The 19,858-nt window shown below is 50.1% G+C and overlaps 1 protein-coding gene across 1 annotated transcript in view; it reads left to right on the top strand.

The window, feature by feature from the left end:
- The window catches only part of PHC2 (polyhomeotic homolog 2), a 100,667-nt gene that overhangs the window by 55,041 nt on the left and 25,768 nt on the right, over positions 1–19,858 (top strand). The window contains exons 4-9 of the mRNA XM_068539454.1: positions 384–461; positions 910–1,074; positions 3,137–3,223; positions 4,345–4,657; positions 17,209–17,627; positions 17,898–18,063. Coding sequence (XP_068395555.1) covers positions 384–461; positions 910–1,074; positions 3,137–3,223; positions 4,345–4,657; positions 17,209–17,627; positions 17,898–18,063 — 1,228 coding nt within the window. The remainder of the gene's footprint in view (positions 1–383; positions 462–909; positions 1,075–3,136; positions 3,224–4,344; positions 4,658–17,208; positions 17,628–17,897; positions 18,064–19,858) is intronic.

Genomic DNA, 19,858 nt, shown 5'->3' with positions numbered 1-19,858 from the left:
ACGCAGGCTGGACATTCCAGACAGTACGTGCCCGGTGCTCCACGTGGGGGCCGGTGAGCCGGGTATGATAGAGTGGGTACGATGGGGCGGGAGCTGAAGAGAGCTGGAAACATTGGTAACAGTCAGAGCTGACGGTTCGAGCGCTTATACGTAAATGCTCCGCCTCGTGTAATCCTTTCAGCAATCCTACAAGGTAGATACTGTGGTTATCCCCACCTTATACAAGAGGAAACTGAGGCCCTTGCTTGAGGTCACGTGGATGAGCCAGAATAAGGGTTTGACTCTGCACCACTGCCCTATAGTGCACCCTGCGGCAGGTGAGAGCCGGGGGGCATGACTGGAGGAGGTCTGGGCCTCTAGTGATGAGAATTCTCCTTTCCTAGGCAAGCCTGGTGGCCAGCAGACAAGGGAGCACCTCAGGCAGCAGTGTGTCTGCACAGACCCCCGCCCAGTCCTCCTCGGTGAGTAGGATGGGGAGCAGCTGGCAGAGCCCACAGCTCCAGGACCGGCTCCTTCCTCTTTGCCCAAAGTTCTCTTGGGCTTCCAGGCCCAACTGTGGTGAATCCTTAGCCGTGCAGAACCATGGCTGGAACCTGTTACTCTTGCCAGAAAGAACAAGTGCATGCCGCTTTCTAACTTCTTTTAATAATTCCCCGTCCTCTTTCCAATGTCAAGGCCCTCTGTTCATAGCTCAGTCCTCTCCCCATCAGATCCTCCCTGCAGCTCTGCACGTAAGCCAGAGATGCAGCAGTGCTGGGGGAAGATCCAGGGCCCACAGATCAGAGTTGGTCCTAAAGAAGGCTGAATCCACCAAGGGACAGAAGAGGCAGAGAGAAAGAAATGGATGAAGGGGTGCAGAGTTAACCCACAGAACCTCCTCTTTCCTACTTCGCGTGTCTCTCTCCTCAGATCAATCTGGCAGCCTCCCCAGCAGCAGCCCAGCTCATCAACCGGGCTCAGAGTGTCAACTCAGCAGCAGCCTCAGGCATCGCCCAGCAGGCTGTGCTCTTGGGCAACACGTCTTCCCCAGCCCTGACTGCAAGCCAAGCACAGATGTATCTGCGGGCACAGATGGTGAGTCCCCAGCCTGGGCCACGGCTCAGGTGGGCCGGGAGGACGGAGGCAGAGAAGTTGGGAGCTGGGCAGTTAGAGAAGCATGGGGATTAGAGAAGGGTGGGGAAGAAGCACTAGGGGGACAGTTGGCAGGAAAGAAGGGGTGGCATAAAGAAGGCGGCCTGGAAGGCTGAGCAGGAGCTTTGGTACAAGCTCCACGACTCAAGGAAAGGTGGGGTTCCAGGCCAAAATAAAGTTACCCATGATGCCTCCTTTCCCTCCCCTCCTAGAGTGAAACAGAACTATCCTCTTCTTATCAGAAACCACTCCCTAAAATCAATTAGGGTAGAGAATGCAGGGATCTGTGCCCAGGTGGTCTGTACACTCAGACACATAAGATAAGCAAGCGCACAAACATCCAAGTACCCTACAGAAGTGGGGTCTTACCCCACTGGGACAGTGTTTGCAGGGACTGGCCACCAGTAGTTCAGGGTCAAAAGTGTGTTCCAGCCCAGGTGGTGAAGGTGGCAGCCAGCTCCAGGACATGCAGCTGCTCCACTGCCTTCCCAGCTGGGCCCCCATTCCCATCAGGGTCACCCTATCAACCATTCATCAGGCGGGCTTGCTTGGGCCGAATGGACTCAGGACGGCATCAGTCCTGGACACGCATACCTAGAGTCCCCCCTTTACACCTGTCCCTAAGGTGCAAAGGCCCATAGGAAGCTGAGAGGTTCCTAAGATTTAGCAGAATTTCCCATTTGAAAGCAGCAGCATTCGCCCTAGGAGGCAGGAACATCTAGCTCTACGCGGGGCTCAGATCACTGTGAGGCCAGCCTCCCAGCCCCCATTCTGAAGAGTTCTCCCTCCAGCTCCTCGACACACTATCCTAAAGACTGTACAGTCCCACCCCTCCCTCGGCTCCTACAGCCAGGACTTGACACTGGGAGCTTTTCTGGGTCCTGCTCCGGCACTTCCGTTCTTGACTCTGAGCTCATTGAGGTGCAGCTCCACTCCCGGGGAACAGCCCGTTAGACACATGTGTGGACTAGACTTCCACTTCTCCAGGGGGCCGGGCAGCCCATGTGACACCGCCCAAACCTGCTCTGTCTTCAGTTTACCCTGACCCTTGTCCTACTTAACTGCCCCCACTGGAGCCCTGCAGCCTGGCCATGTCCCTGCCCAAAGTGGGGTACTCGCGCTCAGAGGAGCAGACACGCTGTCAGACGCTGCATGTCCCCTCGGACACTGAGCTAGACTCGCAGGGGCGGGGGTGTCACGCAGAGACCCTCAGTCCCAGCGCTCCACGGAAGGAGATGCAGACATGAGTACGGCTCTGGGTGCTCTGGTTCCTCTACCGCTGTTGTCTCTGCACACGCACGTACACACACACACAAACACATAAATACACACACACACACACAAACACATAAATACACACACATACACAAACACACACACATAAATACACACACAAACACATAAATACACACACATACACAAACACACACACATATATACACACACATACACACACACACACACACACACAGCCTAATCTGAATTTGACTAAAAAATGGCCAAAAGAATGCATCTAATTTGATCTCTTCTGGTGGAGAGTCCTGTTCTGACCCAGACCTGGAGTCCAGACCAGGTTAGATTTAGAACATGGTCCCTAGGGCATCTGTCTCAGCACAGGGGCCCTGCTCCCTGGGATGCTGCAGAGAGGGACTTGAGGGTGTCCTGCGATTGTTGGTCCCTCTGGGGTGAGCTCTTCACAGATCCTTCTGAAGTAAACTTGCCTTGGGTGCAGCCCCAGAATGGCCCTCCACCCCTGGCCCTTCACTGCCCGGCCTGGGTCAGACCACGCCGAGCCTCTTGAGATTTTCGGGAGATCCCCTTGGACTCTTTCCCTTTCGTGCCTCCCTGCTTCCCTAGTCCACTCCCTGGCTAAACTGTTGTGTTCTGTGGCTGAGCCCACATTGGGCAGGTAAAAGGCGGCTGTTTCCTGTGATTCCAGGCCCAGCCAGGTAACCTGGTACAGGTAGCTAGGAGCCTAGGCGGCACTGTTCCTTTGTCCCCTCAGCTCATCTTCACGCCCACGGCCACCGTCGCTACTGTGCAGCCTGAGCTCGGCACTGGCTCCCCCGCCCGGCCCCCCACCCCCGCCCAGGTGAGGACTCCATGCTTGTGGGAGGGCAGGGGGGTGGGCACCCCTGTAGAGGGGCACTGATAATGGGTGTGGGCCCGAGCCCTGGAGGAGCTTTGAATGTCTGGAAAGTTTGGGATGTTCTGGGAAAGCAGGTGGGAGACAGGGCGTCCCAATGCTCCTAGACTTGCTCCTTAATTCACCGCTGAGAAGGTTTCGGCCACTCTTGACTCTGCTTCGAGCCCCGAACACAGAGCAGGAGTCAGCAGCACGCCGTGAGTGCCAACAACGGTGGTCATCTCTACCTTTTTACCTTATACCCTCCCCAGGATAACTTCTGTTGTTGTTGCCTCTTAAGAGGAAAATTCCACTCTGGTTACACATGCTAGCACCTCTAGGAATCAGCAAAAATTGCATGGAAGAGGGAGCAAAGATGAGTCCTGGGTCCCTTCCTTCTGCTGGGAGTACCCAGACACTGCAGTGGCTGTAAAGATTCTGTGGGCTGCAGGGGAGAGGAACCATCCCCAGCTACAGAAGGGGAGGACCCACCTGGTAGCAAGATTATCAGATTTGTCAGATGTGAGTCTGGCACAGCCTCCGTGTGTCCAGCAGAGGGCACCAGGGACCAGGTTGAGTAAGCATGCCCATCCTGGCATAAACCTGATCCTGAGGACAGGATAATCCTTGGCCTGGGGGACCTTACTGGTCGATTAACTTTCACTTTTGCCCTGGCCTTTTCCAGTGTGGGAAGCCCCGTGCCCCGCTGTATCTGGGAATTCTTTCTAAGTGGTGTGCAGCCCATCCTGATAGTTTGGGGGAGGAGGGGAGGTAACAGAAGGGAGAGACAGCCCGGCCTCCCTGTCTGGGCCTGCCCCAGGAGGGGCAGACATCCCTGCTCAGAATTTAGCTTCTTCTGCTGATGAATCCAATCACTAGCACTCTTTCTGTCCCCTTTAGAAACTCTGCTCCTGGTTCCTCTTTCAGCCCCTGTCTCATTCTCTCTCTCTCTTTCTTTCTGATTTTAACAACCCACTCTCCTGTTCAGCCATTCGTGGATCCATCCCTAACTCCTCCCCTGTATGAATTGTGTGTCGGCATTGCTCCTACCCACATTCTCTGGACTCCTACAGACCCCTCTTTTCCAGGTACAGAACTTGACCCTCCGAACACAGCAGACACCAACTGCAGCAGCCTCGGGCCCTACCCCCACTCAGCCTGTCCTGCCCAGCTTGGCCCTGAAGTCCACGCCGGGTGGTAGCCAGCCTCTGCCTACCCCATCACAAGGCAGAAACACTGCTCAGGGTTCCCCTGCAGGTGCCAAGCCTGGCATAACTGACAGTGTGACGGAGCCACTCAAGAAAGGAGATGGCAACAGCAGTGTGCCAGGGAGCTTGGAGGGTCGGGCTGGGCTCAGCCGAATGGTACCTGCTGTGGCAACCCACCCCCTCATTGCACCAGGTAAGGGCTCCAGGAAGAAGGATCCTATCCCAGAAAACTCAGAAGGACTATGGGTCAGGGGGAAACTTTCAAACTTTCCTTTTTCCCATGGACATGCTAAGATGTCAGCCATGTGTCTCTCTTTCCCCTCCTACAGTCCTGAGATGTTCATCAGCTCCAGATTCTGTTTTAGGCTTCCAGCCTAGCTTTAAAGAAGGAAGCCACATCAGTGGGAATAAACGAGACCTTCTTCACAATGGGCATCATGGTGATTCTCAGGGTACACAATCATAGCTCTTCACTTTGAGAGTGGAGGTTTGGCAGTTAGACTATTTTGAAATTCTCTAAGGGTCAGCCAAAAGGACAGGGGCTAGCCAAAGGCATGTAAGAATCCCACAGGGAGATGAAGAAAAGTGGGAATCTTATTTTCTCATCATTCAACAGACATTTGTTGACTAATATTCGCCAGTTATGTTGCCAGTTCTGGGTGTGCAGAGATAAATAAGGTGTGGGCCCTGCCCTCCCAGGAGGGCACAGTCTGGAGAGACAGACAAGTACAATGCAATATAGGGTGATAAGTACTGTAATAGATGTGATCACAGAGGCACTATATAGCCTGGCGGAGAGGAGCCGAGAAAGGCTTGCTGGTGACGGTGACACTTGAGAATAAATCTTTCAGATGAAAAGAGTAATAATCCAGCAGATTACTTGTGAGGCAGATTCTGTGAAGGGGATGAATCAGTATTCCCTGGGGCTAGACTCTTTCCCTGCCTGCTAACATTCTCCCAGTGCTGCCTATTGTAGGCAATCTTTAATGAGAAAATCTGCCAAGAGCCCCAGAAGCCAGACTTATCAGTCTCGGGAACAAGACCAAGCTGTTACAGCACAGAAATGTAGTGGTGGACCACGTGGCTTTGCATTAAAGAGAAACTCACCCTGGTCACAACCCTGAAATAACCACTAACCCTCTGTCCTCATCCAGACTATTTTACCATCCAATCTAACCTGCATTTTTTTTTCTTGAGAACCTACTTTATGCTTGTTACTAAACTAACCAAGATGGTCAAAATGTGATTTCTTACCTAAAGGAGTGTGCAGTCAAAAGGAGGGAGCCAGATATATAAGCAAATCCATTCAATTTCATAAATACCATTGTAGGAGTAAGTATGAGGTAAGTGTGGGCCCAGGTGGGCACCTCAGTGCCAGACAGGAGGGGTCAGAGATGCTGTCCCTCCAAGGAAATGGCACTGAGTATTGAAGCAGGAGTCATTTCCCCAACAGACAGAGGAGGGGAAGGTATTCTAGACAGACAGTGGGAGGCGAGCTGGGGAGAATCTGAATTCAAGTCCTTTATTCACCCTTTTGAGGCTTCAAGGACAGATGTGGTCTCAGCCTCCAGTGGTCACTCCGAGCTGAGGCAGGCACCTCCCTGCAGAGGCCTGACTGCCCTGTGGCTCCAGGCGTTTCTCCCTGTCCAGGATTGCTTTCTCCAGAGACTAGTCTAGCCTCTTCCTTTTATGAAGAAAGAAACGGAGGCTCAGAGGGTAAAGTCTGGAGGGTCTTACCCTGAGCTGATAGCAGCTGAGACTAGAGCAAGGAGCCCAAATTAACATTTCTTCTACCTTCCCCTGCAACCTACAAACCCTAGAGCAACATCCGGGCTTCAGGACTTCCTGAGAACCCCATTTCTGCCCAGGCCAAAATGTAACCTCTCCCTAGATCTAAGCCAGCCCCCCAGATTCTAAGGACCCTTCAAAGGAAAGACCAGTCCTTAGGGTTCTTCCTAAGGCTCCTAGGCAACCCTGGGGCCTCAAGAAAACTGGACAGAAAGGGGACCAGCCCTGATAAAAACCTCTGATGTAGACTAGATAATATGCTGGGCTTTTTGATGTACCTCACCTCTTTTGACCTTCAAAAGAACCCTGTAAGGTAGATGCTTTTATCCATTTAACAGATGAGAAAACTGAAGCTCAAAGCGGTTACCCAAGAACTTACTATAAGTGTCACTCAAGGTCACATCAGTATTACATGGCAGAACTGGAAACCAATTCCTTGTCTGGCTGAGTCAGATCCTGTGTTCTTAATCATCAAGCCACATTTGCCTCTCTCAGTTCTTACAGTGGGGCTTCCTAGGCCTTTCTTATTCCTGACCCAGAGCTCAAAGAGCCTGACCGTTCTAAGACTGTTCTGGGTTTTACAGAGTCTAGTGAAGGGCTCTCTTCTCTTGAGCCTGGTAAAGGGGAAGGCCCGTGAGTTACAGACTGAGGTCCAGGGCCCCAGGTGTGGCCTGAGACTTAACAGCATGTGGCTATAGGCAGTACAGAGACCAGTGGTTCCCCAGAACTTTCTACGGAGCAGCTGTGAGCTGCAGACCACAAAGACCGTCTCCCCAGTGAGACAAATCAGTAGGCTTTGCATTGTTCCTGTCTCCCACCATCCCCTCCTGTTCTTCCCTTCCTCTCCCACCCCTTCCTCTCCATGAGTCCACTCCTCACCCCCACCGCCCAAACGGAAGGCAGCAGGGACGTTTAAGATGCGGCAGACCCTCTCAGGGCCTCTAGAACAAAAAAAGGCTGAAATAATCCTCCTGACCTGATGGGGGGCGGCCTGGAGCAGCGCCTGCCTTGGGTGCCACAGTTCCCCAGCGAGGAGGTAACTTCTGGCCTCCTGCCCAGCCAACGGACTGCGAATGAACGGAGGGATCAGAGTGTGTGCGCATGCGTGTGTGTGTGTGTGTGTGTGTGTGTGTGTGTGTGTGTGATTGAGAGAGAGAGAGAGAGGGATGGGGAGCAGAGTGGCAAGTTTTTGCTATTGGAGCCTTTTTTGAGCTGGCTGGCTGGCTGCCCCCAGGGAAAGTAACCAGTGGAGACTTGTGGCGGAGGCAGTGCTGGGAGGAGGGCAGACAGGACTGCGTTCTCCTGGGGGCTCTTTCCTCCCAGAGCAGGCAAACGCTCTAGTCCCAGCTGGGACTGCTCCCGCTGACAGCTGTTTGGGGGCAAAGCCCCTCCCCCATGGCAAGCTCCCTGCTGTTCCTGCTCCTGTCACCTTGGCAACGGGCTTCTTTAGGCTCCGCAAATAGAAAAGGTCCCTTATGCCCTGAAAAGGCGTGGGTTGGTGGGTGGGGGAGGGGAGTAGGAGGCGGAAAGCAGAGCAGAGAGGTTGGGCTTCTTGGTGATCTGAGGACCCAACCAGGAGGGCAGAAGAGGCGCAGGCTGCAAGGTCCCATGGGCCTGGCTTCCAGAGGCGCCAAGACCTGGGGGAGCTGGGCCACAGCTCCTGATAGGAGGCTTGGTTCTTGGAGTCCTCATTCTAGTGGCTAAACTCAAGGCCTTGGATGCACATGCAGGCTCAAAGGTGAGGAGAAAGTGGCTGACCAGGAGGGAGATGCTGTGATAAAAGAGAACTGAAAAGCCTGGGTCCTTTTCACACAATTGTGCTCCAGATGCCAGGTCTTTGTTGCGTCTCTTCGTCCCTCCTCAGGTCTCTGGAAGGAGAGAGAATTCACTGTTGGGAAGGCCTGCCACACAGCGGCTTTGTTTTATCACAGAGAGGGTTTTGTGTCAGGGAGTGGTGATTCTGTCTGTGATAGGCGGACAATGTGATGGGTGCTGATTCCAGGACTCTTGGGTAACATATTTCCCTCCCAAAGCAGCTGCCAAACTGTAGGGTAGATGCACTTTTACTTAGAGAATCCAGCAGAAACCAAAACACACATGTGGGCCTGTTATCTAGCTGGAATCAGATCCCCTACAATTTTGATGTTAAAATCATGCAGCCAGCCATGAAAGTCATTTCATTTATCCACTGTAGGATCAGATTTAGATTACTAACCATCTCCTCCTTATACTAGGGGGGAAAAGCCAGCAGATATCAGAGGAGGAGTTTTATATTTTGCTGAACATTTCTCACCATGGGTGTGTGTGTGTGTGTGTGAGAGAGAGAGAGCGAGAGAGAGAAGAAGGAGTCTGTGTTCCTTGGAACTGTTGAGCATTCCTTCTTTCCTGAAATCCTTCACCCTAAGCTCCTATTATGTTACTTCCATGGTTGCTGCCAGTAATAATAATTATTACCAGTTAATGAACAACCATGTTCCAGGCACTGTACTAAATGCCTAACCTACATACTTCATTTAATCCTAGCAATAATTATTCATCTCACAAATTAAGAAGATAGGGCTCAGAAAAAAATAATTAACTACCATCTCCATATAGCTTTTCTCTCTTTAATTGTTCAATTCAGCTCAACAAATATTCATTTAGCACCTATTAGGTGCCAAACGTGATGCCAACCATATGGGTGTTAGAGTTGAACAAGTGTATAGTCTAAGAGGGGTTGTGGAAATTTGAGTCGTGCCTTGAAAAATGAGTACGTTTCCAGAACAGAACTGAAGGGGGATTATCTCAGCTGGCACTGGGAGGCACTATGCCCAGAGCGACCACGTGTGCCTGTGACCATCTGTGTGTGTAGGTGGCCCTGCTGCCCCTTGCTTTTCCCTGGCCCCACTGCCATTAGCTGTGGGACTCCCAGAACACTCTGTCCATCCCCCTTGTGTTTGACTTCAACACCTACGTTTTCAGACACCTGCCACCTGTCCACAGATGACTTCTCAGTGCGTGTCCGTCCCTGTCCTCCTCCCCTCTCCCCAGAGATTTCCAACTGTCTATAGGATACGCCCACGTGGATATCACCCCACCGGCATACAGATTTTTAAAATTTGGAGATTCATAAATAAAACAAAAACCAAAACCCGGAAGTCTTCCTCTTCAGAAAGGTCCCCCTTTCCTGGTTCCTGGCTGCTGTCCACAATCATCAGGTATTCCTAGACTCAGACTTACAATCTCAGGGTTGTTTTGACTTCATTTTCCTTCATCGGAGAGGCAGGGTGTTATCATGGGAAAAGCAGAGACTTCGGAGTTAGATGTGGTTTCAGACCCCAGCTTCATCACTTACTAGGTTTATGACCGTCATCAAGTTACTTAATCTCTGTAAATCTCGATTTCTTCATCTGTAAAACAAAGATGGTTATATTTACAACAGACTGTAAAAATGGATGAGATGGCCTGCAGAAGTGATCAGATATCTACCGAGTAGGCTCACAGTAGATATCCGTTCCCTTTCCCTCCTTATTCCCACCCTCCATCACCGCCCAGTTTATCACCAGGCTCTGACCACATTTCCTACGTGTCGGCTCCTGGCTTTGCTTAAGGCCTGCTGACCATACGAGGCTTAACTGACCACCAGAACATCCTGCTCATAGCTGCCAGAATCGCCTTCCTCAGAGACTCCTTTCTTGTTTAGAAACCTTCACTGGGTCTTTATTTCCTACTCTGTCAGTCACAGGAGGGATTCAATAATCAGCACATTAATGACTTCTGACCGACTGACTCTGACTCTGGGGTGGGAGCCTTCAAGACCCCCCAGTTGCCCCTTGAACCACTCTCATCACTCCCAGCTCCCTCGCATAGATCCTCTGCCTCACCTTCCCCACTTCCCCCTGCCCACCTTTGTAACTTACTTGACCCACATAGACCTTCTACCTCCCCACCTTCTGGCATAACACACCCCCTTCGTTGTCCATCCCTCCAGGATTACCTCCAAAGTTCTCAACAGCCCCCAACTAACACTTGAAGGCCTGCCATTTCAACTTGAGCTCGCTGACTGCGCCATTCACTCGCCCGTCAGCATTTTTTGAGCATTTGTGAGATACAAGGCACGATGCCTCATCTGTCAGGTGAAGCCAACTTCCCCGGAACTTGCTGCACTGTGGAAGTCTCTCGGAAACAACTCTCTCTCCTTGCTTGTAAAGTGGGGATACCGCCCATTTGCTTCAGAGGCTGATTGTAAGGAATAAATGAGACTCAAATTACGAGAATGCTTTGAGAAGTTCAAAACAATATACAAATAGCAGGTAGTATTTTAAGAATAGCTACCACTTACTGTGCATCTTCTCAGTATGAACAAAGGCAGGGAACCTCTCCTCTTTGTGGTTGAAGCATAATATTCCATTTGATACTAATGACTACTCTATGAAGTGTATATCACCATTTGCAGAACAGGAAGTCAAGATTCAGAGAGGTTAAACAATTTGTCTTAAGTTGCACAGCCTGTAGGTGGCAGAACCAAGATTCAAACCAGATCTGTCTGACTCTAAAACCGCCACCTTTAGCCACTTATGCTGTATTCTCATCCCTCTATCAAGGGTGGGTAGTTTCTTTTCTAATGCTGCAAGCTGCCTTATAGGGAATCCTGCTCACAGAGGATATGTGGCGGTTTTGCCAGGTAGTTGCAGAGCAGGTCTAAAGATATTATGGCATAGACAGCCCACCATAGAGTGCCCCTGAGGTCAGCAACCCTGTTCTTGTAAACTTGTTTCCTCTTATGGGGAAATTCCCTTAGCTCCATTTCCCCTCTCCTATTCCTCCTACCCCTCAGCCTGGAAGGACTGCATCCGGGAAAATTCACGTGGCTGTTGCTTTCGGTTTTCCTAAAAGGAGCTTTCTTGTCTAGTTATGTGCATGTGGGACTCTGACCTCTAGAGTCAACCTCAATCTCAGTCACTCCCCGAGGCCTGATCACATGAGACATCTTTGGAGATGAGCAGCCTCTGGAGAGTGCTGGCATCATTTAGACCCACCCATCATTTTGCCTCTTCTCTGGCTGCTCCTGCATAGTCGTCCCGGGTTCATCTGTACAGGATGCCCTGTGGGTCCTTGAAATCACCGGGGTGTACAATGCCTCCAAGTCTTCCCACATGCTCTTCCTTTCAGCATCTTCTGAAGTCTGAGTCATGCTAAACACTTACTTCCTCTGGGAAGCCTTCTCTGCTTTCCTTCCCAAGCTGAATCCCCTTTTCTGTGTTCTCAGTAGTCTGTGCTTATCTCCTGTCATAACATTTACCAAGTAATACCGAGAGTGTCTGTTTTCCAGCTATCTCTTTGACCAAACTGTAACCTATTCTAGGGACCATGTTTTAACCAGCACCAAACATGGTACTTGGTCTATAGTAGGTGCTTAGTAATGTTTGTTGAGTGAATGAATGGTTGAAAGTATCTCTTCACTTAACTCTCTAAACCTTGAAGAGTAGTGGGTTGTAAAAAGTTATGCCATTCCTCTCTCACAGGCACCCTCCTCTCACCCATGGTCCAGGTAACTCCAAACTCTAGTCAAGTATTGCAGATCAGAGAAAAATAAGTGTTTGAGCAAACCTCCAGCCTACAACTGGGATGCTTGCAGCTCCCATGTACTTTGAGACAAGAGTCCCAGCATTTCTGGACAGTGAGCTGTTTCCTGCATCTGTGAAGACTTGGGATCAATCGAGATCCATTACTGATCACAAGTTCTGGCAGTGGATGCAGCGAAGGGGGCGTGCCAGTAGGCCGTCACAGCCAGCCCTCCGGCATGGGGGCCTTAATCCTCTTGTTGCTAACAACCAACTGTTTGGGGAACAGTGAATTGGTCTCTTCAGATTCTAAGGAGGCCGTCAAGGTTAGAGCACCGGATGGGAAGGTGAGCATTGGCTGGAGTCTCTCCTTTTAACTGGGCCCTAATTTGTTGAGGCCCTAGGCCTGCCCCTCCTCTGCTCCCTGACAGAAAGGGCTGATGAGGCCTTCCAAAGCCGTGGCTGAGGTCCCATGGAACCAACCCTTTGTTCCTTAGAAGCAGTGAGCTTTCCAGCTGCAGGGGATGGGGCAGCCAAAATAGGTACAAGCGAGAAATGAAGCTACTGGACTGTAGGAAAAAATAAAGGTCCAGAGTGATTTCTGTGCATTCATATTTCATAAACCGTATGCCCCATCCTAGCTGTAGTGAAGAGGGATGAGGCCTCCTCTGGCATTGTGGCTTCAGTGGGAAGTGCCCACCTTCACCACCCCACGCTGAGCCGGGAGGGCGTGGGAGAAGGAGGAGAATCCATCCATCTCACCAGGATCGGCAGCAAACAGTTGCTAAGCATCCACAGACGTAGATTATTATGTTGGACAATGTGGAAGGGAAAAGAAACATTAAAAACCTAGTTCAATTAAAGCACATCTTTTAAGTTTAAAAAAAAAACATAAAACAAGTCTTTAACTCAAAAAGCATATAGTCTGGTCGGATAGATAGGAAATAAACACATAAAAGCATAAAAGTATTCCCGTTTAAGACACCACTGATTATAAGACACACCATTATTTTTAATTTATTTATTTTATTTATTTATTTTTGGCTGTGTTGGGTCTTTGTTTCATGCGAGGGCTTTCTCTAGTTGTGGCGAGTGGGGGCCACTCTTCATCGCGGTGCGCGGGCCTCTCACTATCGCGGCCTCTCTTGTTGCGGAGCACAGGCTCCAGACGCGCAGGCTCAGTAGTTGTGGCTCACAGGCCTAGTTGCTCCGTGGCATATGGGATCTTCCCAGACCAGGGCTCGAACCTGTGTCCCCAGCATTGGCAAGCAGATTCTCAACCACTGCGCCACCAGGGAAGCCCCCATTATTTTTTTAACTCTAAGAAAAGCACTACCAATTAAACCAACATCATCAACTGTAATATGCATCCCAATTCAAAAGATGTTAAAGTGGAGGTGGGGGAGTAAGAATCGATTTTTAAGAATCAATGAAATACATATACAAGATAGCACATGTTAAATCATAAATGAATCAAAGAAACAAACAATAAAGTGTTCAGGACTTCTGAGGGAAAACGCATAATTGAGGGTTAAGGCAAAGAGAGAAAACACGAGCTGAGCCTGGGCCAAAGAAGCTTATGCTTTACTGAGATCACTGAAGTGGAAGGAGGGCATTCCAGAAAATGGAAACACTGAAATCAAAGCCAGAAAGGCACGGGGGAAGTGATGTTGTACAGACAATGAGCAGAGAAGTTAGTGTGGGTGAAGGTGAGGGCAGGAAGGTGGTGAGCAGAGGTTGGACAGGAGGAGAGGCTTCAATAACCCAGAGTGCTGATAAAACCAAAATGGCCTGTGGGGTTACCCCCATTTCATCCATATTCTGACTCTGAAGAGGAAAAGTTCTGTGAGACAAACAAGCTGGAATCTCACCGTGTTGTCATTCATGCATTCATTCATTCATTCAGCAATACTGATTGAGCATCTACTAAATTCCAGGTACTTTGGAGGAAACAAATCCTAAATTCTGCCTGTCAAGGGGAGATAAGTCATTTACTGAGATAACTATGAGGTATAGGTATCATCGTTACTCCCACTTTAAAGATGATGGCACAGAGGTCCAGGGAGGTCCAGTGACTTGCCCAGCCTCCCACAGGAGGTCAGGGATGATGAGAATTTGATTTATGGCACTCTAGACAGTATGAGACAAGGCACAAACTTCCGTGCAGGGGACAGTGGACAGAAAAGATTGCTTAGATCAAAGAAATAATAAAATTGAAAGGTTAGTTTATGTTGTAAGAAGATCTTGAATGTCAGAATCTTTAGACAACCTCAGACAAAGGAGAGTCCCTGATGGCTTTTAATCAGGGATCAGATCTGTGCACTAGGAAGATTAATTTGTGATCTATCTACAAGGCGGATTATAGAGAGAAGAAACTGGAATCAGACCAATTAGAAAGCTATTACAACCCTTTAAATGAAAGGAATTTGACCCAGAATAATGCTTGAGTTAAATCACGGTCTTGGCTTTTTATTAACCTTGAAAGGTTAAGGATGTACACTCCCCTCAAAATACCCTGGGGTCTTTGATCTATGAACTTATCTACGCCATCATGAACTTTGTTTCCAGCCTTGTCATATACTAGCATCATTTGTTCTAAAACAATGGCCTTAGGGTTTCCACAAGCAGCACGGGGTCGGGGAGAGAGTGGGACAGAGAGGAGGCCCCCGGATCGAGGGCCGCGAAGCCAACAGTTGCCTCTCCCAATCTTGGTAAACAAAGGTGTACTGCACCTAACTACACTCTTTATACTCTACAGATCTAGACCCTTCTTCTCTAACCTTCCCTTTTCCACCTTATAAATCCTGAATTTTAAACTCTTTTCCTATGATAGCCACCCCCATCAGATTGTATGATCGCTAGTCCAAACCTCTTGTCTCACAGTTAAAACCCCGAAGCCCTGGGAAGGAAAAGGACCTGTCTCAGGCCACACAGCCAGTGGGTAGCGGGACAAGCCTCCGACCCTCCTAGCCTCTCTGAGCTGCACCATCCCCAACTCTCAGCTCAGACCGGCAGCCCTTAGAGGGACTCTGTCCCCCGGCAGGAATTCATGGTTTTGTAATACGGGAGAACAAGTTTTACTTGTGTCTTCAGTGACGCTGCCCATCATTCTGCAGATCTTTTTAGCCTCTAGAGACTAGCCAGGCATTTCATGGCCTCTGCGGTATCTATCTGTCCAGTGTCTTAACAATGGTCATCTTAAAAATCCATGATTTTTTTTTTTTTAATTTTATTTATTTATTTATTTATTTATTTATGGCTGAGTTGGGTCTTCGCTTCTGTGCAAGGGCTTTCTCTAGTTGCGGCAAGCGGGGGCCACTTCATCGCGGTGCGCGGGCCTCTCACTATCGTGGCCTCTCTTGCTGCGGAGCACAGGCTCCAGACGCGCAGGCTCAGTAGTTGTGGCTCACGGGCCTAGTTGCTCCGCGGCATGTGGGATCTTCCCAGACCAGGGCTCGAACCCGTGTCCCCTGCATTAGCAGGCAGATTCTCAACCACTGCGCCACCAGGGAAGCCCCAAAAATCCCTGATTATTGTTTGCCTGACTAGCAATCTTGGCCTGACTGTTAAGTTTGAGCTATTCAAGGTGAAATTAGGAGACAAGGCTCAGGGTGAGGTCAGGGGCAATTCATAATCACCAAATGCCTGCTGGCAATTTCCATTTGGACATTCTACCATCACCTCAAGCCCCCCACATTTCTCTCAAAACCTCATGGCCGTCCGTGTTTCCCCCTCCCATCTTTCCCTGTCATCCAGGTTACAGCCCGTGGGCCAACCATACTCCCTCCTCTGCCTACAGCAGTTGGTCACCAAGGAGCATTTTGTTTCTCCTTACCGCCTCGTTTCTGTCCTCTCCTTTCCATTCTTATTGGCATTCTGCTTGGAACTCTGTGTTGGGTTGTGATGAGATAGTTGGAAACTTGCTTGTAAATGGACAGAATTCAAGAAAAAAGGTACCTCCCCTAACTCTGTTTGAAATCTGCTTACTTTGCACCTGTGTCACAGGATCCTTTTTAAATGTTAGCTCAGGACCCAGAATTTGCATTCCCCTCATTGGCTAGGAGCCTTTGGTTGTAAAAATCCATTTGCGAGCTTCCAGCTGTGGCCCTCTGTGCTTTTGCAGGGCACAGTGTCTCTCTGCCGGCCCTCCAGCTGTGGGAGTCCCTGCAGAGGACAGCTTTTAGGCAGGACAGATTCAGCTGAGCAGCCCTCATGCTAAGCTGGCCTGGATGCCACTAGACAAGAGAGTGAGTGGCTTGAGGACAATCAGTCTCTGAGCTGAATTTCCTGAACCCCTTCTGTCTATAAGGCATGAGCTGGACACAGGAGGGATAACTAAAAAATATAAGGGTCCTCACCTCAAAGAGCTAGTCTGGTTAAAATGGAAGAAGAAAGGACAAGCAGCAAATGGCAACACATGAATTCCAGTTCAGGACAATACGTTTGTTTATTTATTTAGCCCCCATCTAATATTAGGCATCATACAAGTTTCTGAATAAAGAGATACGTGATAGTTTCTGATCACGAGGGGTTCATGATCTGGAAGGGAAGACAGCTAAGAAACAATTATAATCCATTGCGAGACACGTCATTATGGTAGAGGTGAGCCCAGGATACTCAGAACCTAAGCCAAGACTGAAATAATAATTTTAATTATCTGATTGAATATATGAATTAAATGATTGACGATGACCACGTGCCAGGCACTGCGCTGTGCACATAATGTCATTTTTCTCTCATTTTATTCGCACAGCATTTTTCTTCTTTCATCCTTACAACTTTCTGGGCAAGAACTATTTTTGTTTCTGGTTCTCAGACAAGGCAGCTGAGGCCTAGAGAGGTTAAGCAGCTAGCCCAAGGTCCCCCACTGGGTAACAGAAGGAACCAGTGGTCCATCCCAGGCTGCCTCCCCCCAGAGCCTGAGGACCGTGTGTACAACCGGCACTCCCTGGAGGGGGCCCAGCCTGAGCAGAGCCAGTAGGGTGAATAAGATCCAGCCTTACAGAGCTGGGCTGGGCGATGGGAGCCTGCACCTGTTGCAGGCACAGAGAAAAGCGAGTGAAGGGCATGGAGGAGAGAGAACATAGCACACTGCAGAATCCAGTGTTTCTCTCAGCCGCTGGAATGATCAAAGAAGGCTTCGCAGAGGAGGTGGGCTTTGCAGAGGAGATGAGCTTTGCATTGGCCTTTGAGGGACAGCCAAGGGCCCAATGTTTCGGCATGGGAAGAAAGCAAGAAAACAGAGAGAGAAGGCCAGGCCGTGGCAATGGTCAGGCCAGGCTCTAGGTGAAAGAGGAAAGAGATGAAAGCAAGAACACCGAGTTTGGAAAGCCTTCTTTATGTGGATGTGGGAGGGGGCACAGCAGAAGGTGAGACCGAGCCATGCTGCCTAACCTGGCCTCCCCCTCTTCAGCCTATGCTCAGCTGCAGCCACACCAGCTCCTCTCCCAGCCGTCCTCAAAGCACCTGCAGCCCCAGTTTGGGATCCAGCAGCAGCAACAGCAAGCATCACAACAGCCGCCGCCGCCCCAGCCATCACGGCCAGCGCTCCAAGCCCCGTCCCTCCCCCAGCTGGCCGCAGTCCCTCCAAGCCTGGCCCTGCAGCCCGGCCCCGAAGCCCATGCCATGCCGCTAGGCCCAGTCCCATCCACCCTGCCTCTCCAGTGTCCCGCTGCCAACCTGCACAAGCCTGGCAGCGCTCAGCAGTGTCACCCTCCCACGCCAGATGTCGGGCCTCACAATGGATACCCTGAGGGCCTGTCTCACACCCCTCAACACAGGTTCCAGCATGCCTCGGCTGTCATCTTACAACTGCAGCCTGCTTCGCCAGTGGTGAGTAAGCCGATCCCAAGGTCCAGGGAACAAAGTGGGAGGACACAGCTCAGGCAATCCCGTGGCCCCCATTTGGATGTGTGTCTGGGTGGGCTGAGTGTTGAAGTCCTCTCTGAGTATTCCAGGAAAGAAAAGGGGCCTCTCCCTAATTTGGGGCTGGCTGAATCTTAATGTCCTTGCCTTCTACCCAAGCTCCATGGAAACGGGGGACATGTCCAGGAATGTAGAGGCAATTCACGAGAAGATCATCTCTGTCCTGTCCTTTAACAGCCCCAGCAGTGCACCCCCGATGACTGGAAGGAAGTTGTACCTGGAGAGAAGAGTGGGCCTGAGACTCGGTCTGGCCCATCACCGCATCAGCAAGCCATCGTCACTGCCATGCCAGGTGGCCTGCCTGTACCCAAGAGCCCGAACATCCAGCAGTCCCCAGCTCATGGTATGAAGTGTAGCGGGGCCCTCGGGGGAGGGGAGAGCATTGGCCTTCCTTGCCACCCCCTGGCACATCTCACTTGGGCATCTAGAATGGGAGGGAAACTACTCCAAGCCCCAAGAAGCAAGAAAGAAGCTGGGTAGGTGGAAACAGAGAGAGGATTGAGAAGATGAAGCAAGGATAAAGAAAGGGGACCCAGAAGGCATAAAGGAGAAAGAAAAGGAGAACTGAAAGTTCTAGATAAGGCTTGCCTGTCATTGCTGTCAGATGTATCTGCATATCCGTATGCCGGGTTGAGAGTTCACCCAGGGATCCAGTTGTCTCAATCCTCTGCTCTGCTTGGTATGAGAGGGCGTTCTTGAAGTTGGCAATATGACAAGGTGGCTGCGTAGTGCAGAGATGAGGGAAATGCCTAGGGGGAGCTAGGAGGGGATTCAGGGTGGGTTCAGCTCGCGGAAAGCATCTTTGAAGGAACGGTGCTCAGCTCTGGGATCCCCACCTTCTGTCTGTGAGTGCTCAGTGACAGGCGGGCTTCTCCAAGACCTGAGTTTTAGGAGACTCTGCTGATCCCCCTACCCTGACGAGAGAGTCACAGCAGTACCTCTGCCTTCACAGTGATCCCTTCGCTTTCCTTTCCTTCTCTGCCAGTGTGCACAGCAATCTTGGCCCAGATCTCAGAGACATTCTGGGCCATGGGCTGCCTACAACTCAGGGAGGCAGTTCCATCATCGGACTAAATGTGTGCTGGGAGTCGGGTGGGGAGAGCCAAGAGAAAAGGGGTTTGGAAACGGAAGAAGGAGAAATGAGAAGAAAAGTACTTTGGGACAAAGTAGTTATAAATGCCCTATAAGGAATGGAGGGTAGAATCAAGGAAAAGGAAAGCAAAGGAATATGAAGAAAAAAACATTAGAAAAATTAAAAGACAGCAAGGAGGTCAGCATTCTCTTGGCAAACTTGCAATGATAAGGAGCTCACCATTTTGAAAAGCAGCCCATTCCACTGTAGGATTGCTCTAATTATCAGAAAGTTGCTCTTCAAATTAAGCCAAAATCTGCTCTCCTGGAACTCCCACCACTGGCTATGATTCTGTCTTGTGGATTGTCCATCTCCTACAGTGTGTATAGACAGTTATCATGTCTCTTTCCTCTCCCCCATTAAAAAAAGAGAAAATCTTCAGGCTAAATATCTGAGATTTATTTCATTTTCTACCTATCACACATCCAGACCTCCCATTCCCACCATGCTGATCATTCTTGTCTAGCTACATTCTACCTCTCCACTAATTCCCTTAAAGTGTGAGCCCCAAAATGAAGCACATTAATTCCAAATACAAAAAGCCGCTAGTCACCCTAGGTTGGCACCTAGACTTAGCTTTATAAGCCCTTCAGAGGACAGAGATCTGCATGGTATAGTAGAGAGGAACTAAAATTCGTTGAACACCTATGTGCCAAGTTCTGCTCTAAGTTTTCCTTTACTCACTCATGATAACCCTGAGAGATAAAATATTATTGTCCCCATTATTTAGAGGAGGAAACAAAAGCTTGAAGAGGCTCCAGGTCACACAGCTATGAAAGGGCAGCGCCATGATTCTGGCTCCAGGGGTAATTCCCTCACCTGCCTTCAGCAGGACATTGCACCTATGGCCCCACGTTAACTCCCCTGACCCAGGGGAATGATACCCTTAGTTCACCGAGCACTGTGTCACCTGAATTCCAGAGGGGTTGGGTTTGGTTTTTGTTTCTGTCTTTGTTTTTGTGGTTTCTTTTTACATGGACTGCTATCACTTCAGGTCTCCTCCATC

This window comes from Eschrichtius robustus, chromosome 3 (genome assembly GCF_028021215.1).
Source record: "Eschrichtius robustus isolate mEscRob2 chromosome 3, mEscRob2.pri, whole genome shotgun sequence".
Classification (NCBI taxonomy): Eukaryota; Metazoa; Chordata; class Mammalia; order Artiodactyla; family Eschrichtiidae; genus Eschrichtius; species Eschrichtius robustus.
The sequence above is the reverse complement of the archived record's forward strand: the minus strand, read 5'-3'. Positions and strand labels throughout refer to the sequence as shown.